At 33.0% G+C, this 24,977-nt stretch overlaps 1 protein-coding gene across 1 annotated transcript in view; it reads right to left on the reverse strand.

Annotated features, from left to right (window-relative positions):
• Positions 1-1,625: 1,625 nt before the first annotated feature.
• Positions 1,626-24,977, reverse strand: part of LOC127734945 (nucleolar complex protein 3 homolog) — a 74,237-nt gene continuing 50,885 nt past the window's right edge. The window contains exons 16-21 of the mRNA XM_052244994.1: positions 21,207-21,277; positions 20,307-20,417; positions 17,205-17,333; positions 15,758-15,852; positions 7,465-7,561; positions 1,626-6,885 (exon numbers count right to left, since the gene is read on the reverse strand). Of these exons, the coding sequence (XP_052100954.1) occupies positions 6,817-6,885; positions 7,465-7,561; positions 15,758-15,852; positions 17,205-17,333; positions 20,307-20,417; positions 21,207-21,277 (572 nt within the window). The 3' untranslated portion in view covers positions 1,626-6,816. The remainder of the gene's footprint in view (positions 6,886-7,464; positions 7,562-15,757; positions 15,853-17,204; positions 17,334-20,306; positions 20,418-21,206; positions 21,278-24,977) is intronic.

Below are 24,977 nucleotides of genomic sequence, written 5' to 3' on the forward strand. Positions count from 1 at the left end.
ATTGAGTACAACATAACACTGTAAAATGATCAAATTAAAAAAAAAATTGAACAGCAAAACCTTAGGAACCTTACTTGCTCACTTGATAAAAATATACATTAGAAATTTATGTTCACCTTATTGGTAATCACATTTTTTTCAAAACTAAACAATTTATTTTCAAATATTGTAAAAATAGCACCACATAGATGTTCCATAAGTTTAGATGATTTTTATTGGCAGACAAGAATCACATGGTGTTCTGAAGTGAGGTTTTATGTTCCAATGAAATAATGATCTTTTTTGTTGTTTGCAGTTTCTGTCTATCTAATGCTACCTTAAAGATGACTGTTAAAAGAGCTGAATTTTGTCAAAATTCATCATTTCAGGAAAATAACTCATATAAGGAGTCAATTGATGGATTAGGTCATACAGGTATTTCTTTAGATTTCGTTTTGCTGATGTCTTTTGCTGTTTACACTTCTTGTTCATATATTATAGTTTTCAAGGGACAATAAGTCCTAGAAGAAATGGTCTGATGGTTTTGCTCATATTAGCATTTCTAGTGATCTTGTAAAAATTACTGTTCATTTTTGTTGCTTACATTTACTTTCTTTCTATAATAATTTTCAAAGTATCAGCTAGGTAAAAGTTATAAAATTGGCCATTATTGCCAACCAAATGAAATATTTCCACATAGTCATCTTCTCTTGGTCAAAGGTATTTGAACTTTTGTCTGTTCTATTGTCCCATTGAATAAATACAATAGCTATTGTTCTCTGTGTAGTTTATTCACTGGGACCTTTAAATTTCTTCAAGGAGAAATCTATCACTCATTGATTAATTTACCTGATCAAAAAATTATCTTCTTTGTTGATTGAAATACATGTATAAACTCACAAAACTGCATGTGATGTTATATTTATTCAATATCAATAATATATTGTCAATCTGTTCAATACAAACACTGATTTAATTATAAAAAGGTTTATTTCTGACAAAATTTTTAGTACTGTTCCAAGGAATTTGCATTTTTTTTTGTGGTTGTTCAGTTATAGAATACATTTATGAAGGCCTTAATTTAAACATCATCATTTTCAAGATTTTATTTGTCAAACACACGAAAAAAAGCAAATTTTAATAGGTAAAATATTGAAAATTTGATCAGAAATCAACTTTTAATTTTTGAATCAGTGTTTATATTGAAATAATTGAAAATGTTTTATTGATATTGAATAAATACAACATCACATGCAGTTTTGCGAGTCCTAAATTATTTAGTATTGGTACATATATTTTTATCATTGAAAGTTAAATCTTTTGTTCAGGTAAATTAATCAGTGAGTGATAGATTTCTCTTGGAAGAAATTTAAAGGTCCCATTGAATAAACTACACAGAGAACAATAGCTATTGTATTTATTAGATGGGACAAAAGAACTTACAAAAGTTTAAATCGACAGGTAACTTTCAAGTGAATCTGTGGAAAAGTATCATTTGGTTCGCAATAATAGTCATGTAAAGGCAACTATTCCTACAAATCAATTAATGGAGGAGTTCAGTTTTATTGGCTCTTTTTGATGATCGTGTGATGCTTATCTATTTTGCTGTTTTAACATTCTCTGATGAATAATAAGCAGAACACAAATTGAAAAAAAACAACATTTTATTACAATTATACCTGAGTTGTCTGATAATTTTGTTTAATATTAAAGTGCTTGGCTCCTGTCACAATTTCTTTTGCACGATATTTGACATTTTGTTGGCATTTGACCCTTCTGGTTTTTTTTATTAGCAATGTCAGTAATGTTGGTTCATTGGCAAGAACAATAAATCACTAACTGTAAACTAGATATCCTTATGATCATTCATTCCAAGTGTTGTTGAAATTACTCCAGCAGTTTCATAGAAGAATTTTTTAAAAAGTTTGTAACAGATCACAAAAACAGACACAAAATGATGACAACAGCTCATATGGCAAATAGGACAGGTTAGAGAACATGATTACTCCATATCCATAAAACAATTATCTGACAAACTAATAAAATGTTCAACTGTTGCCACTTCTGTTACTTTTGTGCTATATTCTGGTGGAAATAATGCAGTGCCCATTGGTATGCCTGCTTTTTGGATTTGCATCAAAGGCGGTCTTGATGTTCTAGCTGAACAGTGAAATTTCCTGGCTTTGGACTGTTGTAGAATTCTTGAAATATTGATCTCATTTATACCTCCACCTTAAAAAGTTATTAATATAAAATGTAATCTTCAACAATAGAGAAATAAGAAAAAAAAACCACTTTCACAAGGATGTTTAACAATTTAAATTGGTCTAAATATGAACTTGGTTTAGACACAGAGATTGATTTTTATAAACATTTCACCTGTAGGTATTTTATATTTTATAATTTATGGCAAGCTGTTCTCGTCAAAACTATGTTTAAACCATTTTTCGAAAAATTTACACACTGAGAATTAAAAAAAAAAACACACTGAGTTTAAAAAACCTAAAACCAACACTGAGACTTAAAAATTACACACTGAGATTTCATAAAAACGCATTGAGATTACAAAAAATGAAAAACACACACTGAGAATTGAAAATTACAGACTGAGATTTGAAAATTACACAAAGAAATTTCAAAAAGACACACTGAGGTGAAATAACTGAAAAACACTCACTGAGATTATGAAATTACACACTGAGAATTTAAAATTACACACTGAGATTTGAAAATTACACACTGAGATTTCAAAAAGACACACTGAACCCCCCTAAATCTGAGTGCAAGTTGTTGGCATGATATTGGTTATGTTCTTCTCATATATTTTATGATGGTATGATACTAAAGCCCTAACGGGAGGGATTGTGCTTGATTTTCAAATAATGAAGACATAATCTTTCAATCAGTTTTATTGAGGTCTGGAGCTGGCATGTCAGTAACTGCTAGTAGTCCCTAATATCATTGTCATATTGCTTAGTTTCTTCTGTTACCTATTCTGACATCGGAATCGGACTTCTCTTAAGCCGAGTTTTTCTGTGCGTATTGCTGTGTGTTTGTTTATTCTACATTGGCTAGAGGTGTAAGGGGAGGGTTGAGATCTCACAAAACATGTTTAACCTCGCCGCATTTTTGCACCTGTCCCAAGTCATGAGCCTCTGGCCTTTGTTAGTCTTGTATGGTTTTTTAATTTTAGTTCATTTTTATGTTTCGGAGTTTAGTGTGATGTCCATTTTCACTGAACTAGTACATTTTTGTTTAGGGGCCAGCTGGGGCCAGCTGAAGCCCGCCTCCGAGCGGCTCAGAGTGCGGGATTTTCTCGATGTGTTGAAGACCCTTTAGTGGCTTTGGGCTGTTTTATGCTATTTGGTCGGGTTGTTGTCTCTTTGACACATTCCCTATTTCCATTCTCAATTTTATTTACACATACCATGTGGTAATTCCATGCATCAAACATAGTATCTGAGAAATGGACTGAACCAGAAAAAAATAACATTGAACATTGAATTGTGAAAACGATGTCAAGGTCAGATGAACCCTGCCTGACAGACATGTACAACTTGGAGTCATTCCATACACCAAATTGACCTACTGCTTATAGTTTCTGAGACATGAACTTTTGACTATGAAACTTAACTTCGTCTTTATGAGATCCATGAAATGAGGTCAAGATCAGGTAAACTTTGTCTGACAGACATACAAACCTTGCAAGGATCACATATACCAAATAAAGTTATCATATTACTCATAATAAAGGGAAACTTCATACGGCAAATAACTCAGTAACCTGAATAATCAGTTGTTGTTATATAACACTCACTATCGAAAAGCGGAGTGAATCTGAGACGATAAGGGCTTGAATTATTAGAGTTATTGCGTATAAAATAGTTTTTTAAGCAGACATTGAACTCTGAAAATGAGGTCAAGGACAATAAACATATGACTGATAGAAACTTTGTCACATAGGGCATCTCTATACAAGGTGATCTTCTAGCTTCTTAAATATAAAGCTTTATACACATAGTTAATGCTGTCACTGCTGCAGCAACTGGATTACCATCCCTAAGTCTTCCATGCTGTGGCTTTTGTACAAGGCGAGACAAACATTACTAAAGAATATTACGTTTATTTGCAGAAAAAAAGTTTTTCACACCTGAAATATGCTTGATTATTCAGTCAATAAATTTTCACACCTGAGTTAATTTATTTGTACATCGACATTAAAACAGGAATATTAGTTAATAATACAGTATAAATAGTATATGACCAAAAGGGGAGGAATCCGTTTGCATCAAAAATGCATCCATTTGCGCTACAACTCATTTGCCCCACTTGTTTTAAAAATACCTTGTATCATTTGCGCCACTTCTTAAATAAAATTTTATTTTAATTTTTCACTATACAATTAAATGCTGTTTTTTTGGAGGGAAAAATACGAATAATCGAAATGAAAGCAAGTGACAGCAGCACTTGAATGTACCAGCAGCAAAAAAAAATCTTATGAATCCTGAGACAACTATAGTAGTCTCAGATGAATCCCAGCAGAGAAGATTCAAATAAGCTTCAAAATCAACAATTACAATCATACTTTCAATATTTTAACTTTGCATTTTATCAAATTCGTTTAATGTTTTCCTCTGGCCTCAATACAGTTTTATTCTTTCTCTGTGCATTAATTGTAGAACAAGTTTCGAATCAGTCCTTTCACGTTGCATTCAGTATTCTGACACAAATAATACCTTAAAAAAATTAAATTTGGTGCAAATGATGTATCTTGGAAATAACAATTGACTGGTGATAGAAATTTCATTGTCAAATGATTAGAATTCAAAGGAAGATGTAGTCTTTTATGTACAAGCAAGAAAGACGACAGAAAAAACTCAAATTGTCTCAGACCTTACACTTGAGATCATTTTCATGGTCCAGTGAATGTTTAAAACTTTTTTTTATTTTATTACATTATTTTTCCAGGTTTCTGTGTAACAGAACATTTAATTCGTCAGATCATATGTTTTCGTACGTCATCTGAATTCGAACTATGCATGCTTTTTCAATGGAAATTGATATGTCACAATGCATTCTAAATAGCATGAAAACCCACAATACGAGCATATTTGCTATTTAGAATCATTCACCTGACATTGACCTCATTTCATATTACAGTGATCAACATCAAGTTTTTGTGATTACTGTAAGTTTCTTTCTTTGAAACTATAAGCATAAGGTCAGCTTTATTCTTTGGTGTATGAAATGATAGTAAGCAGGGTAAATCTGAACTTCACCTAACCTTCATGGTTCGTTAGTCAACATTAACTTTTTCTGAATAGGTCCGAATTGGTCAACTGAGTATGGACTACAGAATATAGGTCTAATAAGTGATAATAAGTTTACGACAGACATTTTCTCAAGAGGTAAGCTAAGGTTATATAGTTCATCTTAAATTCAACTTAACAATGTTAGATCTGCAAATTATTGATTTCCATTAGCAGAACTTGAACCCAAGCTTCTTTTCTATATTTTATATTCCTTCTGATTAGGGCTTTCCCTACATTACAGTTAGCACTTACTGTATCATTCATCTAGGAACCATTACAATAAAGAAACAAAACTTTAAGAAACAATTTACACTGTTTGGAGAATAGACAATTACTGATGCAGTCTTCTTAGAATTCTTTTATGTTGTGTATTTCTATCTTTTCTGCAGTTGTATATATTATTTTCTTTTTTACTGTTATTTATTTTATCTTTTATGCTGTTTTTACCACTGTTAGCATGATCAGTTCTACTCTTTTTCCATTGGTTGAACACATTGTGACTGTACAGCGACCAGTGTTTTCAAATATAGATGGAAAACTACTGTTGTTGCTCAGTTTTTAGTAATTTTTTGGTAGATTTTCAGTTTTTAGTTACAGTGGCAGTCACATGCTTATCAATATTATTTCAGGGCACCATAAAGGTATTATTTACACAAGGTAAGGTAGTAATTCTTCCAGATGACTTTGACAATTATTCATTGTTTATTTTATTAAATTTTTATTACATGCGTTTTACTCCTTCAAGGGAATAATATAAGTATCAGTGGTAGAAATTGGTCCTGTAGTTTCAGAGGAGAAGGTTTTTGAAAAAGTTAATGGACTACGACTGATAACAGACTATGGATGACGGACGCCAAGTGATGAGAAAATCTCACTTGGCCCTTTGGGCCAGTTGAGCTAAAAAAAAAAGGTATTTAATATTAATAGTAATATCACAACTATTACTATGTGAAATTTGTTATATTTTGGCCTGATTAATAAAAAAATCAAATCTAAGGCCAATATATAAACCCTCCGTGAACCTAATCCTTTACCGGTAATGGCATTAGGCCATCAACCATAATTCTTAAAAGGCTATCACTGATGTATAATTTTAGAAAGTTGGACAGCTGTTTTTCAGGATTTTTCCTTTAGTTTAACACTATGTTATTTCTTAGTAGCTGAAGTCATCAAATCTTCAATTTCAAATCCATAGATTTTTCTTAAAAAATAATACGTTGTTGATACATAAATTTCTATTTTAATAATGTAAAATAATAATAATAATAGGGTCACCAATTTAGATTTTTAAGGTATACATCATTCAAGTGGTGTTGTAGTCTAAATTTACCACAAAATGTTGAAATAAGCGTAACATCATAGCTCTGTATAATGTTGATGTTTGATATTTTATTCTACCAACTAGCTAACAGATTGGTTAATACACCAAAAAAGAAGACCTCAAGAGAGTTTTGATAGAACAAAAAAGGTTTTGAAATAAAAAGGATAAAAACTATTGATGTCATTTTATTATTTGCCACAGTGATCAGTCTGGTATTGAACTAAGTACTTGCACTACCATATCAGTAATATCTTCCTGCATGAACATCTTCATCTACAATAAAAAAAGATATAATAAAATACAATATAAACTATTTATGTGTGAACATTGTTTCTATAAATACATGCATTAATTTCTGAATTTACGTACTTAATTTGGTCATCTTCTGGCTCCATTCACACAGTTACAGCATTCAAAATTATGAATTGCAACAGTCAACATTGTGCTTAAATTTAAAGTGAAAATATTTTTATTTTTTCACAAATTAAAGATAATATATATCCAGTCATTGACTTTTAATGAATATTTTTATTCAAAAACAAGTTTAAATGTTTATATCATGTTTATTGCAAGTCAACATTATACTAGAATTGCACAACATAACTGGAAATAAACATCCAACACAATACATTTCTCTGTATTATTCTTAGTTGAATTCTTAAAATTGTGGTATGCTGTGACCCAAGAAAATCACGAAAATTGGTACACCATGAATAAAAATGAATCCACAGTATCCCTGTAATAGCAAGCCCTAAGTAAATACCCTGTCATTTAAACAGTTAGTAGCAAGGGTTAAATGGCAGATGTGATTTACCGGTCACACCTTTGATTTTTTGTTTTTCAAAAATATACCTTTTTACTTTTGTGTTTATAAGTTGATTTTTCTGCAACAGGTGGATTAAATACATCTATTTCTGTAGAATGATCATTATATAAATCACGTGGAGGTCTGAAAATAAATAATGCATTTAAATCTTCATTCATGTAACACTGTAACAATGTAATCCTTTTTACTGTGAGTGATCATGTAATATTTGACTTGTAAATGTTTTGATTAAAGAAGCATTTTATTAAGATAAAATAAATATGATACCTAGCAAAGTTATTTGGGCAAGGTGGGAGATCCTTGGGGGTGCAGGAGGTTGGAATGGAATTCAAGTTCAAAAATAGGACACAAGCAACTAAACTTTTTACTGTTTAATGTTACTGTACATCTATACTCAATACTTCCATTGAAACCAGCAACCTAGAATAACATATATTACATTTACAAAATCTTTTGATCTCTTTGTCTCCCGCTGTGAAGCAAAGATGGGGATATTGAAATGCTGATGGCTGACACACAAATTGAGTGCCATCCCATCTACATTTTTCATTGGAGTTTGATGGAATTTATGTTTACATTATCACTATAAAATTACTTTAAAGATCAGGGCAGATAGAAAATATTTTTTAAGGATTTACACCCCTTGGAAATGTACATAAAATGGAAAATAAACTCTGTCTTAAGGCGGAAATAAACTGACAATACCATGGCTATAAAAAGAAAAGACAAACAGACAAACAACAGTACACCAAACACAACATATAAAACCAGAGACTTAGCAACAAAAGAGTTGGGTTAATAAGGTGTTGTTACAATACTCAAACAAATGGTCAAAGTCCCATAACTCTTGTAAAATGGTCAAATCAAAAATGGCAGTACTATGAGATCAACTTCACATGATAGCAAACAATAAAACCAAGTATGAGCGCATTCTGTCAAGTGGTCACAGAGGAACTGCTTTCACAAGGTGTTGTTGTCACAATACTAAATAAAATGCTAGGCTGGGCGCAGCTTGATACGACCGCTGAACAGTTGGGGCAAGTATGGACACAACATTCAAGCTTGATACAGTACTGAATTTGGATTGTGATTAAATATTTGACACAGCATTGGTTTCTGACACAGAATGAATGTGGTCTAAGAACTTAAATATATTTAATTTACCTATTCAAACCATATCATTATTATTTGCTTTTATACATAAATCAGAAATAACCAATTTAAAATGGAAAATTTTAAGAAAAAAAAAAAGGAAAAAAAGGGAAAAAAAAAATTCCTCCCCAAATATTTTGGGAACCCCTTTAGGATTCATCACCCCAAACTCAATCCCAGCCTTCCCTTTGTGGTATGGTACCTTGCAGTACAATTTCAGAGAGATCCATACACTTGAACACAACTTATTGTCTTGAAACTAGAAAAATGTTTGTTTTTAGGCCCCTTTTTGGCCCCAAATTCCTGAACATTTAGGGCAATTACCCCCAAACTTGAACCCAGCTTTCCCTTTGTGATATGGAACCTTGTAGTACAATTTCATAAAGACCCATACACTTACACAAAAGTTATTGTCCTGAAACTAGAAAAATGCTTGTGTTTTGCCCCTTTTTGGCCCCTAATTCCTAAAATTTTGAGGCAATTACCCCCAAAATCAATCCCAGTCTTCCCTTTGTGGTATGGTACCTTGCAGTACAATTTCAGAGAGATCCTATTCACCTGAACACAAGTTATTGTCTTGAAGGCCCCTTATTCCTAAACGTTTTGGGCAATAACCCCCAAACTCAATTCCAGCTTTCCCTTTGTGATATGGAACCTTGTGGTACAATGTCAGAGAGATCCATACACTAACACACAAGTTATGTCTGGAAGTTACAAAAATGCTTATTTTTGGCCCCTTTTTGGCCCCTAATTTCTTAATTGTTGGTACCATAACCCCCAAAATCTTCCTTTTGTGGTATTGAACCTTATGGTAAAATTTCATAGAGATCCATTCACTTAAACTAAAGTTAGAGTGCGAATACCAATGTGTCTTCGGACGACGACGACAAAGACACCAATGTCATACCAATATACGACCCCACAATTTTTTTGAGGTCGTATAAAAATAAATGTGGATAGTGTCCACATGTGGACACAGATAATGCCCCCGCTTGCATATCATATAGTTATAAAGGGACATAACTGAAGAACGGTAAAAGTGAGGCTACCCAAATTTGAACTTGATCTGACTTTTGTGGTAATAAGCATTTTGTGTAGGTCTCATAACATTTGGTTGAGGCTAACTTAAGTAGAGAACAGAAACTAAAAATTCATCAATTTTTCTATTTGTAAACACGCATCACCTTGAACAGTTGTGTATAAGTTTTATAACATTTGGTTGAGACAAACTAAAGTTATAGAAGGGAAATGAAAAATTCAGCAATTTTTATGTTTATAATGGGATATAACTCAAGAATGGTAAAAGTTTCGCCACCAAATTTCGTACTTAATCTGTATTATGTAGTAATAAGCATTGTGTATAAGTTTCATAACATTTGGTTGAGGCAAACTAAAGTTAGAAAACCGAAACAAAAAATTTGTACTTGATCTTAGTTTTTTGGTAATGAAGATTGTGTATAGGTTTCATAATGTTTGGTTGGGGCAAACTTAAGTTACAGAATTGAAACTAAAAATTTTGCAATCTATCGATTTATAAAGGGGCATAACTCAATAATGGTTAAAGTGACACTACCCAAATTCAACTTGATCTGTGTTTTATCAGTGGAAGTCAAAATTAAACATTGCATTGTATAAAGCATTGATTGTACAGTGAAACTTCTCAAAACCGGCCGCCCGTCGGACCACGGAATACGGCCACTTTCAGGGGTGGCCGGTTTGTTGAAATTTGAAATCATCAAGAGTTACTTCCCTTTAATATTTGTGTATTTGTATATTTGTTGATGTATTTTACCTCAATCAGAATGTTTGTTTTCTTGTGTAAATTATAGTTTTATATTCTAAATATATTATAAAATAAATACTAAAACATCATTTGTATCTTTATAATTTTTTTATTTTGCAGAAATAATAAATAAAATACGCCTTAAAATATAAGTTTTCATATCAATATGCAATAACAATGCTATCATTAAACGTTCAAGGTACACCATGGGAATCATACGATGATACAATGGACAAAGTATTTAAACATGTCAGCACTACACAATTTATACATTATAAGCTATGAAAAACAAGAGGCTCTCAAGAGCCTGAATCGCTCACCTGTATTTCAGAGGAGAAGATTTTTAAATGTTAGCAAACTTGATGAACAAATTGTGTAAAATTGTCTTTAAAGGGCAATAACTCCTTAAGGGGTCAATTGACAATTTTGGTCATATTAACTTTTTTGTAGATCTTACTTTGCTGATCATTATTGCTGCTTACAGTTTATATATATCTATAATAATATTCAAAATAATAACAAAAATCTGCAAAATTTTGTTAAAACTACCAATTCGGTGGCAGCAACCCAACAATGGGTTGTTCGATTTGTCTGATAATTTCAGGGCCAATAGATCTTGACCAATTAAACAATTTTACCCCATGTCACATTTGTTCTAAAAGATTTAGTTTTTGAGATATAAGCCAAAAACTGCATTTGACCCTTATGTTCTATTTTTAGCCATGGCGGCCATGTTTGTTGATGGATACAAACTTGGGATACAATTTATAAACAAGATACCCTAAGGAACATTTAGTTAAAGTTTGAAGGTAATTGGCCCAGTAGTTTCAGAGGAAAAGATTTTTGAAATAGTTTACGACGACAGACGACAAACGCCAAGTGATGGCATAAGCTCACATGGGGCCCTTCGAGCCCCGGTGAGCTAAAAAGACATAAAATACAGAAGTTTAAAAAGCACTAAGATGAACACAAACATATGCATTTCATATTACAAATAAAATTAAGCACTAAATGTTACAGTTTATAGTCACATAGAACATCACACAAGGAAACTGTCAATGGCACATTGATTCTTTTGGCACTTCTTTTTCACAATGAGCGCTTCTAAATCTGTGATCATTGCCTGTGTTGTTGAAAGGATTGAAGTTGCTGATGTACTGGCGTGAATACTTCTGATTTCAGCTAATGTTTCTTCAAGCGTCATTTTCTGTTATGGTTCTTGTTCACTTTGTGCTGAGATGTCGTCGTCGTCGCTCTCGTGTGTTGGCTCTTGCTGGTAACTTCAGTAGCTACTGATGAGTTCTCTTTCCCAGTCGTCTGAGTCATCCTCTGTTGGTATCGAATCGTCGAAGCATGGGTCTATGTTGGGTGACAAATTAAGTTGTTTAGCAAGTTCACTCAGTGGTACATCATCGTCGTCGTCATTGTTATCATCTGTGTCTGGATCAGAAGATGGAAAGCCTGCCACTCCAAAGCACTTCTGAATTGTTGATTCTTTTGTGTTGTTTCACACTCTAGTTACCCAGTAAATGGCGTCTAGCACATTTATTTCTCTGCAGAGTTCAGCAGCTGATTGTGTCTGATCTATCTTGGTGAGTAAGGAGGAAATCATCAATTTGCAGTAACGTGCTTTGAACGCTCAAATGATGCCCTGGTCTAGTGGCTGAAGTACTGACGTAGTGTTTGCTGGTAGGAACTTGAGTTTTAGATTGCTTAGACTGAGTTCTTTTGAGTGGGAAGATGCGTTGTCCAGGAACATGAGTATGTGTCGGCACTGTAGTCTCATAGTTGTGTTGACTGTGCGTTACCAGTCGATGAAGGCATTAGTTGTCATCCTGGCTTTCTTGTTCGAGAAGTAGGTAACTGGCAGGTTTCCTTTGTTGACGTTCTTGAAGCAGCGTGGGTTGAACGACTTTCCTATGACAAGTGGTTTCAACTTTTCACCAGTTGAACTGCAGGCGAACATGACAGTGAGCCTCTCTTTCGGTTTTTGCCACCTTTGCAAGATTGATCTTTTACGCCTAGCGTTTTATCTGGCAAGGCCCTATAAAATAACCCGGTCTCATCACAGCTGAAGATGTCTGCTTGTGTGTAGCCCATTGTGATGTCTGGTAACCTGCTGCGATATTCCTCTACTGTTGTTGTATCTATGCTGGCACTCTCTCCATTTACTTTAAATGCGTGTACGGAGTAGCGGGACTTCCATCTATCTAACCATCCATTTGACGCTTTGAAGTCTGGAATGGTGAGTTCATCTGCACCTGAAGTGCCTTTTCCTGGATAATTGGTCCGGATATTGGTATGCCTTTGGCACGGGCAGTATTGAACCATTTCCATACAATGTCGTTGATATCAAAGAATTTGCAGTTGGCGTTAAATCTCTGCTTTGAAGAATTAGCTCTAAGCTCAAACTGTTGCAGATAGGTATCTTTCTTGCGTAGAATATCACTGACTGTCGACTTGCCTACTTTATACTTTTCAGCAAGCTCTCTCTGTGATGGCTTAGGTACTGATTCATGATCTTTTATCAATTTAACTTTATCACTAAGTGATAACTCTACACGTTGATGTTTCACTGGACGAGACATTATTGATGAATAATTGCAGTAACTACCCTTTTTATTTTACTTAAAGCGTGTATCATTAGTATAAATTAAACATCAATAGTTTATACCGACGATATCTATTTACGATTTATTTTTAAAGAATTTCAAAGATCAAAGTGATTAATTTTTATAATTTATAATTATTTCCCTAATAATTTATTATTTATTAAAATGATCAAATAAAGTAGCCAAGCTATAACTGTTTATGAAAATTAATTATCATCATTGATAAGCGTGGGTGAAGATCATAATCTCTCAACCGATAATAAATTCGGGTATTGATTTGAAATTGACAGGTAAACACTAATCAGTCGCAATGCAGGTGTTCTAATTGAATGGATGAACATGTTTGTTTACATAACAATAATCTGTATGGATGGATGATTTTAAATAACAAGGCCGGTTTTATGAGGTTAAATTTTATTGATTTTGATTACACAAATACACAAATAACGGCCGGTATCCGGTTTAAAGGGGTGGCCGGTTTTATAAGGTTACCTGACCGTTTATTTACGTACACGTCTGCCGGGACTTCTTGATTTAGTCGGTATGAAGTGAGAACCGGTATTAAGAGGGACTGGATTAAAGAAGTTTCACTGTAGTTGATTCAACTATAATCATGGACAAAGGAAGATAATTCCAATTTTAAAAATTACTTGATATTTAGAAGAAAATAAAAATTTTGCAATTTTTCCATTTATAAAGGGGCATAACTCTAGAACGGTTAAAGTGACGCCACCAAAATTAAAACTTGATCTGTGTTTTGTGGTAATAAGCATTGTGTATAAGTTTCATAACATTTGGTTGAGGCAAACTCAAGTTAGAGTACGGAAACCAATTTTGGGACTACGTACGTACGTACGTACAGACGGACAAGGGTAAAACTTAATACCCCCACCGCTACGGCAGGGGCATAAAAATAGTCGTAGTCCCATAACCATAAAAATGGATGGATAAAAATGAAGGCATAAGGCCATACAGTTGCCTATAATTGCTTACACCCACTTCATTTGAACTTTGGTGGATAGGTGTCTCATTGGCAATCATACCACATCTCTTTTCTTTTATATAATACGGTCAACTGCACATGATGGCAAACAATTCTCTCAAGTATGAGAGTGTTCTGTAAAATCATTTAGAGGAGTTGAGTTCACACAGTGTTATTTTAACAATACTAAAAAGAGAATATGTTGACATATAGTCCTACTAAGTATGTCTAAAGGTCTGAGTATTTGTGTGTTTTGGAAGGATGGACAGATTGACTGACAGACAGACAGAGACCATTACCATATCCACTGTGGCACCACATGACGAGAACAAAAATGCTTAAATTGGTAACAAATAATCATTTAAGACCGGAGTCAATAAATGGTTTAAATGGATTTTTTTATCTTGTCTGTTCACAGATATTCTGGTCTATGTTCTTGTTTCTATCTATAATAGCTTTCAAAATAGAAGGCAAAAAACAATAAAGGAGAAGGTCCGGGAAGGGCTAATTTTGGCCTAAAATTTAAAATACATCTGATGATAGATTTTTGACATTTTTTAAACACTTAAGTGTCTTCTTCAGTCTATTCAATTAGTTAATGTAAAAGATTTGAACTGATTTGATTAAAGACGCATAAATTCAAGCTTAAATATGAAAAATCTATCAAATACCCCACAAAACATCACTTTTCAGATGATTTTTGTCTCAAATGGAAGTGGCCACATTCGTGTTCAGTCTCAACCTTTATATATGTTATGAATCATCATCAAATACAACATATATTTAAATATTAAGACTGAACACACAAGTGCTACCACTTCCATTTTACACAAAAACCGTCTAAAAATAAGCACATATGCTAAAATTGTGAAGATTTCAGTAATTTTGCATGAATTAATGATGTTAGTACCTGATGCATGAGCATTGTATTGTCAAAATCAGCCCATATTTATGTAACAAAAGTATTCTTTTTTCCAATAAAGAGCTAACAGTTTACATTTTAACAAATTTTTGAAATGCTATATTTTGGCCGCAGAGTTCGGAAAAATGGTCGATCCTGTCGGTCCTGTCGGTCAAAATGAGGCTCGGACCAGTATTTTGAAGGCTAGTGCCGGTCCCGATGACCGATGTAAAAACGGCCGTTGTAGTGCATATTTCGGCACTTTTTTATATCGGTTATTAGATGTACCGCAACTGTTTCCAATAAGTGTTTACATCGGTACGGATTTATTATAAACAAACCAAAGCGTCGATCTACACGTGGCCTTCTAAATTTGTTCATAGAGCCATCTCTGGCAAACAATCGGCGATTGAACCCTACAATGGAGCAAACAAATACTGTAACAGCAGAGAAAGTGATTCAGATGATGAAATGGATAGTGAAGATGACTTTAAATAAAAACAATCAGAAGACCTGAACTGGTCCTTCATTGTTAACTTGTCTGTGGGTGCGAAGAATAAAACTAATATTAATAAAGTTATTTTTCAATAAAATATGTTATTAATTTTATTTCAGGATAAAATTGACAGATTTTGTAGGACTGGCTAAAATTTTGTAGGACTGACAAATAATCATGATTTGTCGGTCCCATGACCGACGGGTCAAAATAAGTTTTCGCGAACTCTGTTTGGGGCCAAAAAGGGGTCTTACTGGCCCTACTTCTTTTTAATACAAAAAATGTTGTTCAGAACAGCAAGGCTTTTTTGTATGATTGCCTATAAAAAATAACTGGTTGACAGAAACAAACTCTATGCTGTATCTCCTCAATCTAATAAGATGTAATAATTACTTTTTATATTGTATCGGTAACTGTCCTTCTCCAGACACAGGAGCCATTTTACCTAAATGTACTGCATATTTCTTAATGGCAGGATGATAATGATTCTGAAAATAAAAAAAAAATTATTCAAGCTAGATAAATATGTTGAAACCAAAAACAGAATCTAAGATCCAGGTTTTACCCAACCAGTCATTTTATGCATTTACATACTGTTCTCTATGAATCAGTGGAAAAAATGAAAATAACACTTTATAAATTTGAATGCTTCTGAAGAGCTTTTCTGGACTTACTTTCATCAGCAACACTAAACACAAAACATTTGAAAGCCCTCTGTCAAGTCTTAAAAATTGTTTGTCTTTTTTCACTTTGTTCAAGATTTATATTGAGAACCTTACAAATGCCAAGGTTAACATTGGCCTTGCAGTTTCAGAAACAAAACAAAACAATATAATATGTTAAGAATCATCATTTACAGGCAATAATAAAGACTATCCAAATGCTCAATCTAATTAGGAAGGCTCCTGTGGCCATGTTTTTTTTGTCTGAATGGAATCAAATGAAGATTTTAAGAAGAGCTTTTATGCAACATTCATGGTGTTGAAAGTGGCTTTAAACACTAATCAATCAATCAATCATGCAATATTGTTGAAAGTTGGGTTATTACACAAAGCAATTTTTAAAGAGGATGAAAAATGATTTAGGGAATACTAATTTTTCACCTTTTTTAAACGGACTAAATAACTACTTTACCTAAAACTTTATGACACAAACCTTTTAACAGTGTAATTTCAATCCCCCACTTGCTATTTTGTGCATATTTGAATAAAGAGGAAGATGTACTTATTTCATCATACACTATACAAACTTAACATTATTTTAAAAGAACAAGGAACTTTTTAATTTACCATTCAGCTTCCTGATCCCTGATCATGCACATGATAAATTTTGTTAACCTATTTCATAGTAAAGTGCACATTTAAAGTGGTCACAATAGAATGTAAATTACAATTATCTCCTTTATCAGCCAAGTCAGAAATCCAGTGTGATAAGCACAGGATAATGGCTGGTCAATAAACTATTTTCATATTACCGACTTTTGACTCCGAAGTTTATATTTTTTAGACAGGTCACCTACTCTGTGTGGTAGGACAATCTGGTACCAAGTCAAGTTAGAGCAAAGTAAAGTAGTAAAACCAAGCTTTCAATCGGTACAATTTTTGGGGAAAATTAACTGCTTTATATTTTCTTTACACATCAAAATCATCGGGAAACAGTACACTTTCCCCTCAAATTACACCAATTATATGTTTGATTTTACTTATTTTGGTTGCTCTTACTCGACCGAGTACCAGGATGTCTAACCACAGAAAAGGTAACCTGTCGAAAAATTATATAATCCGGAGTCAAAAATCGGTAATATGAAAATAGTCTATTAAAATTCTGCTTAAATATTTACCTTTAAAGAAGAGATTTCCCATAACATAGTGTTATGGGCATGACAATGTTCTGGTTCTGGTAATTCTGGTAAGTATATACCACTTCCTTGGCTTTCGTTGTCAAATAAAAAGTCGGTGTATTTGTATGTCTACAAGATAAGATCAAATTCACACAAATATTTACAATCATTCTGAGAGTATTGCATGGCAATACATAGTCCCCTACCGGGTAAAAATTCATTATACTGGAACAAAATGCTAACTTGTTATATAACTTGCCAAGGTGTAAACAAAAAGTAAATATCATGTCAATATCTTCAAGCATGACTAAAAACAGTGAGGAAAACTGATTATATGAGTGAATTTTTCAAGTCCAAGGACCATAACTCTGCACAAAATTATTAGACCGAAACAAAAATTTGAACTTGATCTGTAACTTGTCATGATAAAACTATATACCAATTATCAATCAATATTGTATAAGCATGATGAAAAAAACATTAGATATGATTAATAGTTCTCTAAAATTAGATATGATGTAATACAGTGTATATCTATTTTCAAATTATAATCAAATATAATTAATAGTTCCAAATATTTTTTCTTTCATTTGTCACAAACTAATATAGATTTGTAACTTATCTATAAAATGTCAACAACTTTTATCTACACAATGTAATGTATTGAAATATATACATAATAAAAATAGATTATTATCTAATTAAAGGATTTCTCTTCATAATTTTTTTTATATATATAGCATTCAGAAAATTAGTTTATACTAAATAACTAACAAACCTGCCAAAAAATTCTTCAAATAATTGAACAAAGAATGTCTTTTAAAAAATTAGTACAGAAATATGGTTTAACTTAGTACTCTAACATAGATATGGTCCAGAACTCTGGATTAAATCATCAAACCGGAACAAAATATGAACTTGATCTATAACTTGTCATGATAAAACTATATACCAAATATCAAATCAATATCTTCAAGAATGAAGAAAAAAAGTGTGGAAAGCTGATTTGCCGGACTGACAGAAGGACAGACAGACGGACGGAGTGCAAACCTAAAGTCCCCTTCAACTTCGTCGGTAGGGGACTAATAAATCTTTCTATCTAACTCTATTCTTCAGTAGGCAGAAAATGAATAAAATACATGTTACATTCAATTTAACTTAGATGAATGAAAGCAGATAGACACCAATAGAAAGATATATAGAAATAAGAAGATGTGGTATGAGTGCCAATGAGACAATTCTCCTTCCAAGTCGCAATGTGTAAAAAGTAAACAATTATATGTTCTTATTTGTTCTTAAAACAAACATGAAGTATTCAAATCTTACACACCAACACTTAAGCTAATACAAAACAAATTAATGTGGATAGTGTCCACATGTGGACACAGATGATGCTCCCGCTTGCATATCATATAGTTATAAAGGGACATAACTGAAGAAAGGTAAAAGTGACGCTACCCAAATTTGTACTTGATCTGAGTTTTGTGGTAATAAGTATTTTGTATAAGTTTCATAACATTTGGTTGAGGCAAACTAAAGTTAGAGAACAGAAACCAATTTTGGGACGTACGGACGGACATACGGTGGGGCATAACAAAAACACAATATTATTATGGGATCAGCTTGCAATTTATCAAGTTTATCTAAAAATAATGACAAGAAAGAAAATGACTAACCATCACATTTTGAGATACGGTATCTGTTGAATGTCTTTGGTTTTACTACATTACAACATGCCGGCTCTTAAAATTAAATTTATTTAAAAAATAATGCTAAAAAAGAAAATAACCATCATATTTTGACATATCTGTTGAAAGTCTTTTGTTTTACAACATACTTTCTTAACAAAACCAAAGAGTAGTATCAATTCATGAAAGCATCAGTTGATTTGTGCCAAAAAAGTTGGTTAATATTTTACAACAATTGGTCTACTAGAAGAAAGGTGGTAATTCTGAAACCAAAATTTCTTAAATTTCTACAGATACACTACAACCATAGTCCAGTGTTCTCCCTAGGGCCTTTTAGCATCATGGTAATGTGGTGCTATATTGCTAGAATGTGATGTTATCTGAAATTATTTTCTTAAAGATAGTTATGGATGTGATGCTATAATTTCTGGAAACAAGAAAGTATTTCATAATTCCCTGTTTACCAAGATGATACAAGAAATTTCTGAGGAGAAAACTGCATATGATATAATTTAACTGAAAAATATCTTTAACAGATTAGGGCAATAAAATTTATTCACCAGTTATATTTCATGTATTTATCTACTGTGGATTCATTTATTTTCGTGGGTATCAATTTTCATGGATTGCTGAAAACTTGCATTTTTGTGGATATTTGATTTCGTGGTTTTGTCAATCTCTGTATACAAAGCCTATTAAAAATATGTAATTCGTTGAACATTTTAATTCATGGTTCACCTCTACCCACGAAAATTGGTATCCAACGAACAATAATGAATCCAAAGTATATAAATACCAAAATAAATGGGGAATGTGTCCATGGGACACAGATAATGCCCCCACTTGCATATAACGTTATAAAGGGACATAACTCAAGAACTGTAAAAGTGACGCTACCCAAATTTGTACTTGATCTGAGTTTTGAGGTAATAAGTATTGTGTATAAGTTTCATAACATTTGGTTGAGGCAAACTGAAGTTAGAGAATGGAAACAAAAAATTCAGCAATTTTTCCATTTGTAAAGAGGCATAACTCTAGAACCGTAAAAGTGACACCACCAAAATTCAGACTTGGTCTGTGTTTTGTGGTAATGAGCATTGTGTATAAGTTTCAAAACATTTGGTTGAGGCAAACTAAAGTTAGAGAACGGAAACGAAAAATTCAGCAATTTTTCCATTTGCAAAGGGGCATAACTCTAGAACGGTAAAAGTGACACCACCAAAATTCAAACTTGATCTGTGTTTTGTGTTAATAAGCATTGTGTATAAGTTACATAACATTTGGTTGAGGCAAACTAAAGTTAGAGAACGGAAACCAATTTTGGGACGTACGTACGTACAGTCAGCATGTGAAAGCTATCTGATAAAATAAACCTCTAGATTTGACAAAAGGGTTTTTAATACAGATATCTTACCAACATAAAATTACGTATTAATCCAAGAAAAGCTATGGTTCCATTTGGCATCTGTTGCAATGAAAGAGTTGCTAATCTCTTTGTGTAGGACAGAATTCTTTGTTGTGAAATCTAAAAAATAAAAAAAAATAAACTTTTTAAAAAATATTTTTATTTGTGAAATATAATACAGATTGTTAACATGTTTCAACTCATTACATTTCTTATGGACTATAAAAATTTCTAAGTCAAAAACTACAATTTGATCAATGAACCAAAAGGAAAAAATCTTAATAAGGTTACTCCTGTCAGAAAGACATGTAAACCTTACCTCTGTGAACGATTCTATACACCAAAATGAAATTAACCAATAACTATCAAGTTACCGAAACTGACTTAGACTAGTGACAGGCCATGTGTAAATTTACAACAAATCTATGGCTTCCATGAAGCAACCTTAGTACTCATCAGTGGTTGTCTTATATTAATTCTTAATGTTTATAAGCCTGTCACAAGTCAGGAACCTTAGTACTCATCAGTAGTTGTCTTATATTATTTCTTAATGTTTATAAGCCTGTCACAAGTCAGGAACCTTAGTACTCATCAGTAGTTGTCTTATATTATTTCTTAATGTTTATAAGCCTGTCACAAGTCAGGAACCTAAGTACTCATCACAGTCATCAGTAGTTGTCTTATATTATTTCTTAATGTTTATAAGCCTGTCACAAGTCAGGAACCTTAGTACTCATCAGTAGTTGTCTTATATTATTTCTTAATGTTTATATGTCTGTTACAAGTCTGTTTAAATTCATTTGTACAAGATAAGATATCATAGCTGCTAATAGTTTGACATTATCATGATTTTTTTAGCTGCTATATTAACCATAATTTTCATTTTAATTCAGGCCTTAAAAAAATTACCAATCTTTTACGTCTGTTCATCATACAATCAATACAATCAATTACTAATGGCAAATCTTCACTGGAACATCCTAAAATAAAACAAATACAAAAATGCTCTTCAAAATCGTGACTCAAATATATTTTAAAAATTCTACCCTTCACAATATTTAACTAGAGGCTCCAAGGAGCCTGTATCGCTCACCTGATATTTTTATTTACAATTGATATTGTCTGACATGTTGGTTGGCAGGCAGGGTCATCGGACACATTTTTTAAACTAGATACCCTAGTGAAGATTGTGGCCAAGTTTGATTAAATTTGTCTCAGTTGTTTCAGGAGAGAAGATTTTTGTAAAAGATTACAATTGGTACAATAAACTGCTTCGCTGAGTGCAGCTGGATACGCCCGCAGAGGTCAACCATGAACAGTTGGGGCAAAAATGGACACAATATTCAATCTTGATATAGGTCTGAATTTGGATTGTAATTAAATATTTGACATATTATAGGTTTCTGAATAAATGTAGTCAAAGAACTTGAAATTGGTTATATGAATTGAATTTATATCCAATTAAAGATTTCTTGCTGTTGTGCAATACACTGTGCTGTTGCACAATACATTGTAAATCTGTTATCAGACTATAAACAAATAAAGTTAAATCAATTCTCAATGTCATATTAGAAATTTATGAAAATGTAAAGTCAATAGATATAAACAATTCACCAAAGTTTCATGAGAATTGCTGACAGCATTCTTGAGTTATTGTTCGAAAACTGGAAAATCCCCCTTTTTTTAATGAATAAAACCCCATAACTCGGAAACGTAAAATCTAAAATTTATAAAAAACGAAAGGGAGCTCACGTCAATAGATATAAACAATTCACCAAAGTTTTATGCAAATTGGTTAAAGCGTTTTTGAGTTTATGTCCGACATGTTGACGACGGACAGACAGACGGACAACGGTATACCATAATACGTCCCGTAAACAGGCATATAAATTTTACGAATAATTGTTAAAATTGATTTTAAAGGGCAATAATTCCTTATGGGGTCAATTGACCATATTGGTCATGTTGACTTATTTGTAGATCTTACTTTGCTGAACATTATTGCTGTTTACAGTTTATCTCTATCTATAATAATATTCAAGATAATAACCAAAAACTGCAAAATTTCCTTAAAATTACTAACTCAGGGGCAGCAACCCAACAATGGGTTGTCTGATTCATCTGAAAATTTCAGGGCAGATAGATCTTAACCTGATGAACATTTTTATCCCATGTCAGATTTGCTCTTAATGCTTTAGTTTCAGTGATATAAGCCAAAAACTGCATTTTACCCCTATGTTCTATTCTTAGCCATGCCAGCTATCTTGGTTGGCAGGCTGGGTCATTAGACACATTTTTTAAACTAGATACCCTAGTGATGATTGTGGCCAAGTTTGGTTAAATTTGGCCCAGAAGTTTCAGAGGAGAAGATTTTTGTAAAAGTTAACGGACAATGGACGACAGACACCAAGTGATGAGAAAAGCTCACTTGGCCCTTTGGGCCTAGTGAGCTAAAAATGAATGGAATAGTCTGACTTGTTTGATCAGAACATTAAATCCTAACAGATTTTAACAGCAATTTTTAATGTACTGTGGCATTTCAGTTTTAGTATATAAAATATTTCATCACTTATATAAAACAGATTTCAAAGGAAAGTTAAAGAGATTTAGACAAGAATGGCATTGTTTTGCATTTCTTTGAAATTATTGAACTTTAACAAAATTTATTCTTCTGAAAAATCAACTTATATGCATTCCAGCATATAAGTTATGTAGCATACTACTGGTAATAAAAATTTGTGTAGAAAATATGCAAGTATCATTGTTATTCTTATCATATTCAATTATATGCAATACTTGTAAATATTATTACTAAGCCACATGCAAACAATGTCTGAATTACATATGCAAATTTCATTGAACTCAACAAAATTGTAGAAATGATATAACTAACAGAAAAATTTAAAAAAGAATACTTCTTTCTATTTATAATCTAAATGCTATTAGTTTCTGAGAAAAATTAACAATAATTGAGACAACTTGATGTATATCAGCTGATTAACTGTGTATTTATTCTATTGTATCCTGAAGTCAACCTTTCTACTATGTAAATACAAGTTGACAGATAACATGAAGCTATAACTGCATAGTATACATTTATAATATCCTGGTATCTTGCTTCTGTTGTTGGCAACCAGTTATATTCAAATAACTGTTTACATTACAGTTCAATTTGGGGTCCTCATTGCGTTTCAGTCATGTTGACAAATCCAATGGTTGGGAATAAAACTAGAGGCTCTCAAGAGCCTGTGTCGCTCACCTGACTCTACTTTGGTTTTAGAAATCATGTAAAGATAGATAAAAATCATAACAGATACCCAAATAATGATTGAGGCCAAATTTGGTTTAATATTGGTCCTGTTATTTAATAAAATATCTTGGTGGCCATCTTGAACAGTAAATCGGCAACAAAGTAGCAACACTTGGTCAGCACCTCATAAGGAACATTCATGCCATGTTTGGTTTCAATCCATTCAGTGGTACTCTAAATGAAGACATTTTTATGTATTTCCTATAGGGTCCTATGTTAAACTAAGTCCCCCCCTGGTGGCCATCTTGGATGATGGATCGGCTGAAAAGTAACAACACTTGGACAGCACCTCATAAGGAACATTCATGCCATGTTTGGTTCCATTCCATTCAGTGGTTTTCTAAAAGAAGACATTTGTATGTATTTCCCATAGGGTCCTATGTTAAACTAAGTCCCCCCCCCTGGTGGCCATCTTGGATGATGGACCAGACTGCAAAGTGACAACACTTGGTCAGCACCTCATAAGGAACATTCATGCCATGTTTGGTTTCATTCCATTCAGTGGTTCTCTAAAAGAAGACATTTGTATGTATTTCCCATAGGGTCCTATGTTAAACTAAGTCCCCCCGCTGGCGGCCATCTTGGATGATGGACCGACTGCAAAGTAACAACACTTGGTCAGCACCTAATAATGAACATGCATGCCATGTTTTGTTTCATTCCATTCAGTGGTTCTCTAAAAGAAGACATCTGTATGTATTTCCCATAGGGTCCTATGTTAAACTAAGTCCCCCGCTGGCGGCCATTTTGGATGTTGGATCCGCAGCAAAGTAACAACACTTGGTCAGCACCTCATAAGGAACATTCATGCCATGTTTGGTTTCATTGCATTCAGTGGTTCTCTAAAAGAAGACATCTGTATGTATTTCCCATAGGGTCCTATGTTAAACTAAGTCCCCCGCTGGCGGCCATTTTGGATGTTGGATCCGCAGCAAAGTAACAACACTTGGTCAGCACCTCATAAGGAACATTCATGCCATGTTTGGTTTCATTGCATTCAGTGGTTCTCTAAAAGAAGACATTTGTATGTATTTCCCATAGGGTCCTATGTTAAACTAAGTTCCCCGCTGGCGGGCATCTTGGATGATGGATCGGCTACAAAGTAACAACACTTGGTCAGCACCTCATAAGGAACATTCATGCCATGTTTGGTTTCATTCCATTCAGTGGTTCTCTAGAAGAAGTTCAAAATGTAAAAAGTTAATGATGACGACGACGACGGACGACAGACGCCAAGTGATGAGAAAAGCTCACTTGGCCCTTTGGGCCAGGTGAGCTAAAAACTATAAGTTTAAAGCTTAAATGTTGAATTTCAGGATAAAATCAATATTCAGTACATTGTAGGAAAATATAAAATGTATTTGTACTAG

This window comes from Mytilus californianus, unplaced genomic scaffold (assembly GCF_021869535.1).
Source record: "Mytilus californianus isolate M0D057914Y unplaced genomic scaffold, xbMytCali1.0.p SCAF_3, whole genome shotgun sequence".
Classification (NCBI taxonomy): domain Eukaryota; kingdom Metazoa; phylum Mollusca; class Bivalvia; order Mytilida; family Mytilidae; genus Mytilus; species Mytilus californianus.